Below are 14,968 nucleotides of genomic sequence, written 5' to 3'. Positions count from 1 at the left end.
TTTTCAGGATAAATAATGCAGGCCAGCTTTTACTGCAAAACTTTTATTTTTTTCCCTTACAATAATTTATTATTTTATTTTTATTTTTTCCACATAGGTTTTATGCCTCCCCCAGTTCCACCTGTGGTCCCCCCACCTGTTGTCCCCCCACCTGTTGTCCCACCAGTTGTTCCAACACGTAAGTTTGATTCTTCTAATAGTAGTTTGTTATGAAAAGCTTAATTGTTTGATATACTACTTGTTATTTAATCAAAAGCAAATTAATCCTGTATAATGGAAACTGGCAACACAGAAGCTATTGTTTAGCTGGTTTAAACAGGTATTGAGAATCATGGAATCACAGCATGTCCTGAGTTGGAAGGGACCCACAAGGATCATTGAGTCCAGCTCCTGTCCCTGCATATGACAACCCCACAGTTCACACCATGCGTCTGAGGGTGTTGTCCAGTCTCTTCTTGAACACTGTCAGGCTTGGGGCCGTGACACCTCCCTGGGGAGCCTGTTCCAGTGCTCCACCACCCTCTGGGGGAAGAACCTTTTCCTAATGTCCAACCTAAACTTCCCCTGGCACATCTTCCTGCCATTCCCTTGGGTCCTATCATTGGTCACCAGAGAAGTGATAAGTGCCTGACCTTCTTCCCCCCTTTGTGAGGAAACTGTAGACGGTGATGAGGTCTCCCCACAGTCTCTTACTTGTATGCATAGTTCAATATCTGAGCCTGTCTGTCACAGGTGTATCTGTTGGTGTTAGTTGCTGAATAATTTATAGTAATTTATTTTTGCTTAGCCTTTTAACTATATTCATTTAACGTTTTAAAATATCTGTTAAAGAGTACTGATTGTTTAGGTTGCCTGCAGTTCATGGTCTCTACAGAAAAAGTAAATATTACAGTGCTGATTGAGGATAAGAAAATGTTATTAAAAAAATGTAGCATTTAAGGTAACTATTTTGATTTATCTGCCAGACTAATCTTGAAGGCTTGAATATATGATTACTGTGATACACTTCTGTTATTTCTCTACAGCTTTAGTACAGCCTCCACTACCAATTGCACAGGAAACAATGAAGGATGTTCCTTTTAGTAGCCTTGTTCTACCAGTTGGCACAGTTGCTAGCAGTCTAGCTACTCCAGCGTTATCTGCTGGAAGTGTTTTTAATCCTCTACCCATCAGCAAACCCGAATCAGATGAAAAGGGATCACATCTTACAGACCTTCAGATTTCTTCCAGTGAGAACAATAGATCTGGTAAGAAACGCCTTTATTGTCTGATACAGTTGCACAGAGGAAACATCGTACTTTTGAGGGTTTTTTGCAGATCATAGTCCATTGCACTAATAACTACAGAGTAGGAAGTTTTGGGCTGGGTATCACTTTAAGTTGGAGGAGTGGTGGGAACCATCTTCCTCATCATTTGGTCATTGATGTCTAGCAGTTTATGCTCAGGGATGTTTTCGTTGTAGACTTGAGAAGTAAAGCTGAGACTGGGAGCCCTTTAGAAAACTTGTTTAAAGTGCATTCTTACTGCACCCAGTGGCAGTTGAAAGAAGCAGAAGAGGGTAGGGTAGTATAATGTTTATAGAATTACATTGAATATTTTAGTACTTCTGTTGCATAAATTGGCTGTAGGATTTGTCAGTTTTAAGATGCAGTACATTCTTTACTATGTAGAGACCTTCATTTCTGTGACATAATGTCTGTTTATCTCCAATGTGATTAAAATTTCGTATGTTCATTATGGAAACTGAGACAGACCTTGTCAGTAGTATCATCACTGAATGCATTAACTGAATATGGGTTCAGCTGCATTTTGTTTTGAATGCTATGTATTACACTGACATTTTAGGTTAACTATTATTCTTGTTGCTGCATTTTAGTGCAGAGTGACATCTCGAGTAGCTCTGGACCTGTTGGAGGAGTCCCACCACCCAGCGTCTCAAGCAGTTCTGCGCTTACTGGGGAAGGGCAACCACCCAATGTCTCAAGTAGCTCTGGACTTGCAGGGGGAGTACAGCCACCCAGTGTTTCAAGCAGCTCCGGACTTGTAGGAGGAGTGCAACCACCAACAGTTTCAAGCAGTTCTGGTCTTGCAGGAGGAGTGCAGCTACCCACTGTCTCCAGTAGCTCTTCTCTTGCTGGTGGAGTTCAGCCAACTAATGTCTCAAGTAGCTCTGGACTTATGGCTGGAGTGCAACCGCCACCAAATGTCTCAAGTAGCTCAGGGCTTTTAGCTGGAGTGCATCCTCCCAGTGTCTCGAGCAGTCCTGGCCTTCTGACAGGAATGCAGCCACCCAATGTCTCAAGCAGCTCAGGAGTTCTGGCAGGACTGCAGCCACCAAGTGTCTCAAGCAACTCTGGGCTTCTCATAATGCCACCACCCAATGTTTCAAGTAGTTCTGGACTTATGGGAGTGCCACCACCAAATATTTCAAGTAGTTCTGGACTCCTGGCAATGCAGCATCCTGCTGGGGTTCAAAACATGCCTCATCTAAATATTAGTAGTCCAAGAATGCCCGGAATGCCTCTCATAGACATCCGTCCAGGCCTAATGCCCCATTCGCCTGGACCAAGGTTTCCATTAATGCAGCCAGGAATGCCACCGCAGCGTAGTATTCCTCCTCCAGCAATCCTTGATCCATCTCTTCACCCACCGCCTCGAGGTCCTTTTCCTTCAGCAGATATTTTTAATCAACCAGAAAGACCTTTTGGAACACCAGGAAGACAAAATATTGATGGCATTTCTAATCCAGAGAAAAGACTGCCACTTGGAGGCGATAACATTCAGCAGGAAGGAGACAGAGATTATCGCTTTCCTCCAGTGGAAAACCGAGATAATCTTAGCAGACCATCTCCAGTGGATGTCAGAGATTCGGTTGGACGACCACCAGTTGATCCAAGAGAGGGTATAGGAAGGCCTCCAGTAGATGGAAGAGACCACTTTGCAAGACCACATGTAGACATGAGAGAAAATTTTGGAAGACCAGGTATAGATAACCTTGGTCGAAGAGACCATTTTGGTTTCAATTCCGACAAGCACTGGGGACAGAGAGGAGATTATGATGAAAGAGAGCACCATGCTTTCCCTATTTATGGTGGACCTAAAGGCTTCCATGAAGACAGGGAGAGGTTTCGGCATGTAAACTATAGGTTTGATAGTAGAAGTGGTCCCAATTGGAACAGAGGTTTTGAACAAGATGCTCACAGAGATTTTGATGACCGCAGAAGACCCTGGGAAAGACAGAGGGATAGGGATGACAGAGATTTTAATTTTTGCAGAGAAATTAATGGGAACAGGTTTGGAAGAGACAGAATGTCAAACAACTGGATCCCCCCTCCACATCCACGGGTGTTTGAATATTTTGATGGGGCTACTTCCCAACGCAAAGCCGATAATATGCCCCAGGTAAACGGTGAAAATACAGAGACAGAAAGTCAGCCACCAGCTGCACAGGTGCAGGATGATCCAGAACTGTATGAAAAACTGACATCTTCCGTCGAGATAAACAAAGAGAAGAGTGACACAGAAGCTGATATAGAAAGTGCACCAGTGGTAGAAAGCACAGAAACTGAGGGGACATAATCATCACTCAGTAGGTAAAAGATACCTTTTGTAAAGTTGTCATCTCTCTGTAATAGATAAATGGCTGACTGGACGGTAGCAGTTCACTTTTGTCTGCCAGAATTAAGTTAATCTGATGTTCATGTTCATCTTTCACTTAAATAACTGTACAACTGACTTGTATAGAACACTGTTCTTAATTTGAACATGGTAGGTAAACATTTTTTTTAATTTCTCTGGTAAAGCATAAACTTGCCCCCACTTGCTTTTAATTTCACAAAGATAAAATAACAGCTTGTCAAACAAAGACTTCCTATGGAAGAAAATGGATTTTTTAGATAATACCCTTAGGTTGGCTATCGAAATTGTTATACTTGAAAACAGGTGCTGGTGTATGTTGTCCGTGTTTTTAGGCTGCTGCAGAATTTTAAAGTATAGACAAAGCTGTGATATTTTATGTTCCTTCAATTCGGCAGAAAGAGAAATGACCCATGTTATTTAAGGAGCATAATACAGAGATTAAAAGTGATTTTGTAAAATCTACACTATAGTCTCTGTTTTCTCTAAAGTAAGTGTTTGTGATTTGTTCCTCGTACTGCAGTGGGTTTAAAAAAATGAAAAAGTACATTTTAATGTTGGGTGCATTTTGTTTTTAGATGCCAATAAAGCATATTTGTTTGATAACAGTGTTCTAGGTATTGTATTTTTTTAAAAACATGCAAGCTCTAAAAACTTGGAATCAGCGATATGTGCTTAGCTAGTTGTTGCAAAAGGTTTATATTACTTTTGTAAGACAGATGCAACAGTTAATGTGCAAGAAGCATATGGTTTTTACGTCAAAAATCATGCAGTCACGTTAGTTTATGTAAATAACATTTGTATGTAAGTATTTGTGTAAACTGTTTGTAGATATCACTTTTTCGGTGCGTGCCTGTATATGTGCACACACTCACAGAATATTGTAGACAGTTCAATAAAATTGAAATGAAACTAGGTTGTAAAAAATTGCCTTTCACCTTCTTTAGGCAGTAAGACAAAATTATTTCACTGCAGTATCATCAAGCTTATATTTACCTTCTCATGGTCATTATGATGATGTTCTTACTACTTCTAGAAGGTGGAACATGATATACTGTAAGAATATACAGTAGGATTTTAGCTTTTTAAAATGCAGATATGCATGAAGCCAAAACTTAAGCCAGTATTTGCATTGTCTTATTTTGTAATATATTTGGTACTCTAAATAGGTAGTGGTAGTGTTTAAGTATTTTGTGATTATTTGTTTTTAGTGACTCAAAGTCCAGAAATGTTGCACGAAAAGTAAAAAGCTGTTGTTCTAAAAAAATCCTATATGTTTTTAACAGAAATGAGGGGGACTTTGTGTCTTGATGGCTTAACATTGAAGTAGAACCTCTTTTTAAATTGTTGAGATGAATTGGCTGCTTAGGTAAATTAGTAATGCTCTTCTCTCCCATTTCACCTACTTTGCTGCTCGTGTATCTTTTAAATCAGTGGTGAAAGATTTGGCTATAGGGTAATGTCAGATTTTCAGTTTGTTCCACTCAAGTGCATTTCACCAACTGCTTTCAACATAACATTCGTTAAAATTCCGTGTCTGAATGCATCCTTTAACTCTGTTTCGAGAAAGTTGTTTTTCTCTTTCGTAATAGGATCCAAGGGTAGATTCTTTTATAAGAATGCCCCTTTGGTAGGAGAAACATTTTGAGCTCTGATTAGAATTTTGGTCTTTAACATTAAAGCATTAACATGCAAGTTTCAATGCCCCTTTTGCTTCTGCCAAAGGGATGAAAGTATGAGTATGAGCCATGAGTGTAAAGCATCAGCACGCGTTTGAATGTAGAAGCAGGTCACACGTGTGTTGCCCTCTCCCTCTGGGAGGTGGGGTATTTTTTCATGCTAGGTCATGATTCAGTTTTTCAGTTACTGTAACTTTTATTCTGGATAGTAAACAACCTGTGAGCTTAATGAAGGTAGCCCTTTCAAAGAGCGGACTTGAGTGACTGATTCTTTACTGTGCAAGTAGTAGACATTAGGATATAGTGAGGTATGCATTAAATAACTGTTTCTTTGTTATAGGCCTTGCTGATGTGTTTATTACTAGAACATGTCTCAGGAGTTGAGATGAGCAATGTTTAAGGTAAAATTACCTTTATGGGTAGACTCTCACTCAAAGAATTTGACTGATGCTGCTGCACCACCTAATAGTAGTATTCTGGTCAGGCGGATATGACCGTGGAAGTCAAAACACACAAAATAACTATAAGGATACTTTGTGAACTTAAGGGATTTTCTTTATTTTTGATATGTGCAGTTTGAAAAGGCTTCAGTCATAGACCACGTAAATACTCAAACACATATTGGCAGTAGCTTTACATTTTGATAAATGCCTCTTTAAAACCGAAAGTTAATCTGTTTTTCTAAACTGGGACTGGCAGTATGCTAAATTGCTCATTAGTATGATGGTAATTTGCCAGGTGAGAGATGTTAAACAATAGTAGTGGTATAAAACAATGTATTATTTAATGATTTTTCGTCTTTGTTAATACCTTTCAAGCATTAATAAATTGGCTACTGTACATATGTGTTACACCATTAATTTCTAACAATTTTTTTAAGAATAAAATTTTGTTTTACAGTCTTCAGTTGCATCATGTTTACAGTTAGAACTGTTCTATTTCTTATTTTATTAATGTAGCATGCAGACAAATATTACCAAAATAGCTGTATTCAGAAACTCAGAAGGGACTTAATATTACCAGAACAGTATGCTTTATCTTGCCAGTAGGAATTTTTTAATGTTTCAGAGTTAGAGTGAAGGCTTTCTCACTGTAGATTAAGCCATCGTAAACTAACGTGTGCACTGAAAGGAGCGGTCCTGGGGTCCAGACCAGTTCTCTGATGCAGCTCATAGTAGTGACTTCTGCTGATGCAAAGAGTGAAAATGGAACAGAAGGATGACAGGGGCCAGGCATTTGGGCAGCAGTTCTGGCTTATGCCTGTTTAAAGCTTGCTCTAGGGATGAAAGGTGTTGATTCTGGCACCTGAAGAAGCTGATTTACTATTTGCATAAGTAACATACATATTGAAAAATATTTCAGGTAGCTTTGCAGGCAACACAATAGATCAGGCTTGCACATTTACTTGAAAACTTTATGCATTAGTAAGTTGTGTGATGTATCTGTTACCTTTCTAAGCAGACTGTGATTCTCATCTTTCACAGTACTGTATTTGAGCAGAAAGCTACGTCCATAAAGATTACAAAGATGAAACGTAGCCTTCATTTGCGATAAGGACGCGATTTCTTTGCTGAAGCCTTTTTCTGTGAAATATTGGTACACTTTCATTTTTATATATAGTGCTTCCCATTGTTATTACAAAGTCAAGGGAATAAATTCTGTTAGATTCCTTTGCTTGAGTGGAGGACTATACCATGCTTCAAGCCATTTCAGTGATTTAAATTGCTTTATTTGTGAAGATAAGGTACTCTTACTCTGAATAAGGCAAGAAAGGAATACTATAGTGAAGCTTGTAATATGGCATGCACAGGTGATACGTAAGCACAGTTGGAAAATGACAGAACAAATTGTCTATGGAAATTATTTATAAAATAAGCCAAGTATTTGCAAAATTATGTCAAAATACAATGTCAGCAGTTCTGAACACATGCAAGGATACCTTATGCCAGCCAGCACTTAAAGCACACATTTTCCTGATACATGTTCCCCTAACTCAAAACTTTGGGTCATCGATTTGACACTGGTAAAAATGGATCCCAAATGTCATTCTTTGTATTTTCAGTAATGCTTTTAAAAATATCATAACAACGAGAGGGACTTTTTTTATCTTTTGATGATGGGAGCTGAACAGATATAATTTTAAAACCTATTCAGAGTATCAGGAGTCATCAAGAGTAGCTAGGATGATTTTTTGTTATTGTTAATTCAGGTAATGAAAGGATCTTTACCTGTTGACATCTACTTCTGATTCTTTGGATTTTACTTTAGTCACATTTTCCTTTAAGAGATGAACTTTCACAAGTAAGCATGTACTGTGAAGCTATCTAGTTGTGTAGTTGAGAGATTGATGTAAAAGACATGAAGGTAGAATATAATTTTTTAATTTGAAGTTGTTTATTTGAACAAGAATGGCAAGAGCATCTTTCCACCATGTTACTTTACTATATTAATTCATGTCAGCAGAAACTTTGCAATGGCGAAAAGAATATCGTATTGCAAGACGTTCTTAATTGTAACTAGTCTTATATTTCTTCTTGAATAGTTGTCTTAGTGATGTTGTTCACTCCACTTAGTCTGTACAAGTTCTTTGGGTACTCAATAAACATTTTGAATTTTATTAACATATGTACATGATACTTCATAGTCAAGAAACGTCTGCTAGAGCTACAAAAAAGAAAATTCATGACATCTGTTTAATAAATTTCAGCAAAGGCATATAGAATATGAGAAGTGATTCTTGTCAGTGATCAGATAGTATGAAGGTCTCTTATTAAGGGTTTTGTCGAAGATGGTAAGCTGTAAAATTGTATTTGGTGTAATTCTTATTTTCCTTTCTGTGTTTCACAAACTTGATGAAGAAGGGTGGTCTCATTGAATATACTACTCTTAGGATCTTTTAGATCTGCTCCGCTACCAAAGATTGGAGGAGGGAAAGGAGTAGCGATCTGAGCACTCCTTAAAATCAAGAGGTTGTTAAGGTCTGTTGTGCAGTGGAAGATGAAGGTTCTTTCTCTTTTTAAGAAGTTTAGAATGCACATTTCAGCAGTTGCATAGTAACCGATATTAGTGGTGTCAGTGGTTTACTAATCTGATTCTGTATTTTGTCATTTTTCTCTTAAAGTTAGCTCACTAATGCTAATTTTTAAGTCTCTCTGCTTCCTATCAGCTGAAATCAGACTAATTCTCTCAGACAAGGGACTATTTTGTCCTCTACAAAAAAAAATCTAGTCAGTATTTTAACCTATAGGTAGGTTAGTTGAGGATTTTTTTCCTTCCTGATTTAATGCTTCAATGCTGCAGTTTTCTTCTTGAATTATTTTCTGTATACATATCTCTGCTATAAAGCGATATGTGTTCACACATAGCATGTATCAAGTTTTCTGTTGAATTTCAGAAAAAAATCTGTCTTAAGATAGTGAATTTGTGTGTTTTAAAACTAGGGTAAACTTCACAGCCATATGGATTGGTGTACTGAAGCATTAGAATACTATAATTGTGTTGAGCATTATAATTGTGTGTAAGCCAGTGCAAAGAAAACCTTAATAGGGCCAGAGTATTAAATGGATATAGAACTGTTAAATCAGATGTAGACTGGTAGGCTTCATGCAGGCCATAGATGCAGGGACTTTGGATATGAATGTCACTTCCATGCTAAAGAAGAGATCGTATCGTAATTACATCTGGGGAAAAAAGAAATGTAGCTTTTTCTTGAATATAGCAGGAATTAAGTAGAAAAAAATCTTTGTGTTCAAAGTCTTTTCTAAAAATACATCTGCCTTTGACTAGTTCAAGGAAGCTCCATCATCATCGCTTTAGTTGATCAAGGGAAAAAGTTACTTCAGATTTATGCTGTTCTGAGGTAATTAGCAAACAGGATGGTGTGAATATTTGTAAGATGACAAGGTTCTTGGAGAAATAACTTAATACAGATGTTAATATACCTATTTGGGTGTTTTTAGGTAGTAGATACTGCAGAGCGTGATAAAAAGCTATCTTACTTGCAAGGAATGTACTGAACTGAGGTGTCACTGTATTATAAAAGCCAATTTTTTTGTTTGTTCCTTATTTGTGTTATCTCCCAGTCCAAATACTGACCTCGTTCAGGGTTCCACTCTGAACACTGATTAGAGAATATTCTGATTAATGTCTGTGTATTTTTTTCTAATATGTAATACATTGTATGTATTACATCACTATAATATGAACACAAACAACTAGTGAGAAGTTGGGAGTGGTGCTTTGTGGGGCAAAACCATCAGAGAAATCAAAAGAGGAGATTACAGAATTGGGTGAACCACCAATCTGAAACATTGCTGTTGAGGAATGTCTACTCAGTACAGAGATAATTACTGATTGAGTACCTCCGTAGTTAAAAAGGTGCATTTCACAAAAGTATCCCAGTTTGGAAAGTCCCAGCTACAGTATCATTTGCTTTCTGTAGAAAATACAGTTTTCTCGATGGTGATTTTTACTTTACCTTTCATGCTATTTCCAGAGACTTTAAAGTAATGTCTTAGTACTAAACCAGACTAAATATAGTATTAAACCAGTGTGTGATATATGGCTTCACTTGTTTACCAACAGCATATTGCTGTTGACTTCATGGGATTCAGAACTTCAAATGCTTTGTCTTGTGTGTTTCAGTTTCTTCTTCAGTAGCCTTTAGAAAGGCAGGTGGTAGAAGATTATCTGGTTCTAGTTTCATTGGTTTTTCTACTGCTTTTAAGCCCAAAGCCTTGTGGGGGGTAATTTTAGTTTTTTCTTTCACATCCCGTTCCCCTGTGTAAGTATTGATGAGCAGTCAGCCCTAATAAAGATTGTTTTGAGATTCTGAGAGTATGATGGAAGAGATTGTACAAAGTGTCTGAAAAGAACTGTGGTGTTGTCTAGTCCTGTGCTAGGAAATTCATGGAGTGAAAGAAAGCAAGCAAGTTAAAGCTGGCTCTCTCAAATGGTGGTACTAAGTAGATCTTTTAACTGTAGCACATACAGCAGCCCTGTAATACGTGGTCACTGTTTTTTGTTTAGAATCCATTAGGTCCTCTAGCTTTCTTTTCCTAATCTGCTTACTGTTTTTTAGACAGGCTGTCTTTTATTTAAAGAGCGTTTTTTCCTCAAATGATTTAAAGAAAAATTAGTGCACTAGGTTAATGAAGTTTTCTTATTTCATTTTAGAATGTGATACCTAGCTCTCTTCAATAAATTTTCTCCGATTAAAAATTCTTACATTTCTGTATTAACTAGAATAGAAATAAGAATGGATGACATGTAAAAAAGGAAATAAAATTTTTATCCAAAATTACGTATTTTTGTCATGATAGTCTGGTTCCAGCATGTTCAAGAACAGAACTAAAACGGCATTTTTCACACCACCTAGCAGTTTCTGCTGGCTCTGAGATGCACCCTGAAAAGTTACGCAGAAGTAAGAACAACCTCAGGATCTGTCCCATGCAACACTTGCACACTGTGGTGAATGCCCAGGTCTTGCATTTCCCTTCTCTATTCCTTACCTTGTCATCAGATATTTTAGTCTTTCTTATAATGACAGTGAAGAAATTTGACCACCAGATTGTCTGAAAATGATGAATTTCACTTTTTGCAACTTTGAGAAGTAATTTGTTCTAAATGGCTCTCATCTTGCTACAGAAAAGCAAGCAAACATAAATCCAAAAGGAACAAATATGTGAAAGAAATTTTCTAAACATTTCTAGCATTTAATTGGTAAAAAAATAACACCCAAGGAAAGTCTGCTAGAGAACTGGAAAAGTCTTAATTTGTGGTTTGTTTTACCGTTTGATTGGCATTTTTTGAAAGCCATCTATTTGAAAACTATATTTTTGTAGAGCTTTGAAATTATACATCTTGTCTTACAGTAACTGTCTAGTGTTGACTTGAGCTACATACAGCAAGATACACAACACATTAAAATTTATTATTGTTGAGCTGTTGCTGTATGTGTATATATCAATTTTATAGAATCTTCTGGAAAGCTTAGCCCCAGTATTTACAGTCTACACCACAGGAAAGGAAACACAAAGTACAGTATGAGCTCTTGCTGTACCTATTACACTCCTGGTGTTCCTGTAACAGACATGTTTTGTGTTCCACTCTTGCTGTGTCGGAAGAGTCAAAGTTAGACATGTATGTGCTCACGACGAGATTTAACTGCACATCATCTCTGAAAATCAGGTGAATATTTAAAAATTTAAACGTTAAGTTAGGGTTCTAAATTTAGCTTCCTATGAAACATTTGGTGGGTTACACCACATTTTTATTGTTGTAACTATATGGTGGTCAGGATCTGATTTTTTTTTTTATTATTTTTAAGTAAAACGATGCAAAGTATTGCTGCATACACAGGAAAGGCTCAGTCTTGTTGGTGACCAATTTTGTACGTGAGAGTATAAAGCTCCCGGCTTTATACTGTAGAAAATGGTGCTCTGGTGGACTGTGACAGAGAAAACCATAATTACTCTGACGCCTGGAGCGTGGGCTGGGCCGGAGCCATATACACACAAGGCTCCTACTCAGCCAGGGATCAGGGTTCTCTTCTCTGCCCAAGCCACAGCATTACTACAGGCAGCAGGATAGTCTTTTTATAGTGAACTTTGTCACATAGTTACTATTTGTAAATAGGAGAAGTATTTAAAGTTAGCTAATATGTTCTTTGAGTTAATCATTGCTGGTGAGTCAGATTTGTGAACCAGGTGCTCTACTTGAACCCTGCTACAAGCAAGCAAGAGGAGAGATTATTAAACCACTGTAGGTGCTTGTTTGGATTGTTCTGAAGCAGAATCATATCTGAAAATATTACAGGTCTGGTATTCCTACTTCTTGGTCTCCTTATCTGCGAAAAGGCCAAGAGTGAAATTATGAAACTTTTCATGGTAATGACCTTCTAAAATACTAGCAGTAGGTGGATACCTCAAATATATCAGTCACTTGCATTTGCTTTCCTGTACCTCATGTGGTCTTGACCATGATTGGTTACAGATGGCACAGAAGTGCTACATCTCATTGTCATCCCTTCTCCTAACCAAGATGTTCTTAGGTCTCTTCCTGTGGCCTTTTGAATCCTTCTGATGCCACTGTTCTTCAGAGTTTGAAGTAGGAAATACGGTGTGCTTTCTTCTGACACAAAGCCTCTACTGCAGTGACAAAATTGTTCCCCAATTTGTACTTTCATTTTTTTGGCAAAAGCCCTTTGGAATGAGCATTTCAGAGCTGATTATTATAGCATGGTTTCCAGTGTCTTCAGTCAGAAAGTGAAGTTTTAATGGGTTTTGAAGGAACAGTTTCCATGTACTCTTGCTATTTCCCTATCTACATAAAGCAGTGGTGTCCAGCCAGCCACTGTAGCCTAGTTGTTCTTCTTAAGAGGGAAGGTCCAGTGTGTCCCCAAAAGATATTTTTACGTTGTGTGAAGAGCAGCTTTTCAGGGCACGTACAGCAAGAGGAGCATGTGAGAACAGTGAGCCTGCCTTGCCAGGACTCCTTATCCCATTTTTGAACCCCTCTTTGCAGCAAGCCCCTGGTTATAGAAAGATGAGAGTGGCAGCTGGATGTGTTACTCCCCGAGTTAACTATCATCTGTACTGGAGCTCAGGGACCTGATATGAATAACAAGGCCAGCAGCTGGCTATCACTTTTGTGAAGTGTGACCAGTTTGGATGTATTTGTTCTGGACACTTGGAATACCAAGCAAAGCTCTAATCCATGCTCTTACCCATGAAGTACACAGATACTGGGTATTGCTGGCTCTTGTCTGTGACATAAGGCAAACACTCCATTCCATGTGCACCTTTTTTGTCTTTTTCAAAACCAAAACATTCTTTCTTGCATAAAACTGAGCTGGTTTAATAAAATAGTGGTGAAAGGAGTTGCATATCCCCTGCTCAGAGAAGTAATCGATATGGTGAAGTTCCTATACTCTACACCAGTGCAATTAAATTTGTTGTCTTCAGGTGGTGGTTAAATCTTGCCTGTATGACAGTATTTCTATAAGAAAGTGCATGTGTCCTGACTGTGCAGACTGCAGTACAAGAAGTTTGAATTAGTTTCTTTCTTTTACCTTTTATACTGTATTATTTGTATCCTGTATCCCTGTACATTGGTTCTACGTACGGTGTGCTTCTTGAAAATATTTTTTAGTAGTCTATTAGCTTTCTTCTCTCAAAAATGACATTTTCTACAGCTGTTTCCCTCTGAGTGTATCACAACACGATGTAGTACCAGGAGGATGCAAAACTGCCAAGCAGCAGCAGAATAGCACAGTAACTGGGAAGTCTGTTCTAGCAGGACTGAAGAGTGAGTTGTGTGCAGGAACAGGGGAGATCTTTAAAGTTCAGTCGCCTTATTTGTGGTTAGGGATGTAGTATTTTATTCTGCAGTCAAAAACTATGAAAACAAATCCCTGGGCAGTAGCAAGTTGTCATGTATCACAGTATCACGAGATTTTTCTTTCCAGAGATCCTGGTTTTATGGTAATTAAAATAAAACGGTATAGAAGCTCCTTTCACAAAGATGCAAAATGTTGTATATTCTAAAATATTTTCTAAGCATTTGCTGATTTATTTTTTTATTTTATTTTTTTTTTAGTGATGCAATGAACTTGAGATTTGATGTTCCTTTCTTTGGTGTTTTAGTACTGATTAAATATGGTTTTAGAAGTGTCAGCAGTGACCAAAGGGAGATTACCATGATTTTGAAGACCTGTGAAATCAAAGGATTTATGAGGGATATTAAGTGAAGTTTCCGGGGTTTATGTGTGTTTGCACTTGATTGCAAAGTAGAATTGGTGCCCAACTAGCTGGATGTTGTTGAGGTTTAACACTATTTGGCATTTTGTTTTGCTTTAGGTTTTGGTAACTTCAAATGTGCAAGAGTTTGGGTTATGTCATTTCTACAGACCACAGAGGTTCATGTGTAACTCTGAAAACAGTCAACAGGAGTCATGTAAACTGAGGAGAAATTATCATTGCAAGCCATGCTGTTTGAAAAAACTATGTTAAACGGGGAAAAATTGATTCTGAAAACAAGAAATGCTGAATCCTGTGTTTATGAGAGTGGGGTGTTTTTCTTAGTTTGATGGAAACCATAATGAAAACCAGCTGAAATAGCTGGTAGGAAAATATGTGACTTCTTTTTTTTAAAAAGAAATGTAGTCACTGACTTCAGTTTCTTTGCCAAGATCTTTAAGATTAGGCTGACTTTTTTCTTCAAAAAGAACACAACACTTGAATCTAACAAAATGCTTATTTTAGTCTTTGAAAAGTGCAAGTCGACTTCAACTATTAAGAAGCTACAGTAGAAACAAAGGGACAGTAATTCGCAATACGCATCTTTGAGCAAGGGATGCCACCCAATAGTTTTTCTTTTTGTAATTTCAAAATAAAAAGTTTTTGCAAATATTTAGTTCTTTTAATATTTGAAAGTAATTTTAGTATCTCTTTTTACTCTTGCTTCCAGTTAAAATGGCTTTTCTTCCTTGGATTTTACTTCTATATTAGCTTTATTAGCAGAGAGGTGGTTGCTTGCTGCTGTGAAACCAGCAGAGGGGGCACAGAGCATACTTAGTCGTGGCTGTGTCTTCACGGACCACTGTGGTGTTGATCTGTGAACACCCGATAGCCGCCCTCTTAAGCCCTATTCAG

At 37.7% G+C, this 14,968-nt stretch overlaps 1 protein-coding gene across 7 annotated transcripts in view; it reads left to right on the top strand.

Annotated features, from left to right (window-relative positions):
• SCAF8 (SR-related CTD associated factor 8) overlaps nucleotides 1-14,968 on the top strand; it is a 159,896-nt gene that overhangs the window by 49,066 nt on the left and 95,862 nt on the right. For 6 of the 7 annotated variants that reach the window (XR_010471425.1, XR_010471424.1, XM_065057333.1 and 3 more), the window contains 3 exons: nucleotides 98-178; nucleotides 1,026-1,247; nucleotides 1,877-3,593. Coding sequence is in view for 5 of the 7 variants with exons in the window: in XM_065057333.1 (XP_064913405.1) it covers nucleotides 98-178; nucleotides 1,026-1,247; nucleotides 1,877-3,579 (2,006 nt within the window). In the remaining 2 variants the exon portion in view is untranslated. Of the gene's footprint in view, nucleotides 1-97; nucleotides 179-1,025; nucleotides 1,248-1,876; nucleotides 4,243-14,968 lie in introns of those variants that run through there. The other variant, XM_065057332.1, reaches the window with a different exon arrangement.

Source organism: Columba livia, chromosome 3 (genome assembly GCF_036013475.1).
Source record: "Columba livia isolate bColLiv1 breed racing homer chromosome 3, bColLiv1.pat.W.v2, whole genome shotgun sequence".
Lineage (NCBI taxonomy): Eukaryota > Metazoa > Chordata > Aves > Columbiformes > Columbidae > Columba > Columba livia.
Note: the sequence above shows the minus strand (reverse complement) of the source record. Positions and strands in the feature narration are given on the sequence as shown.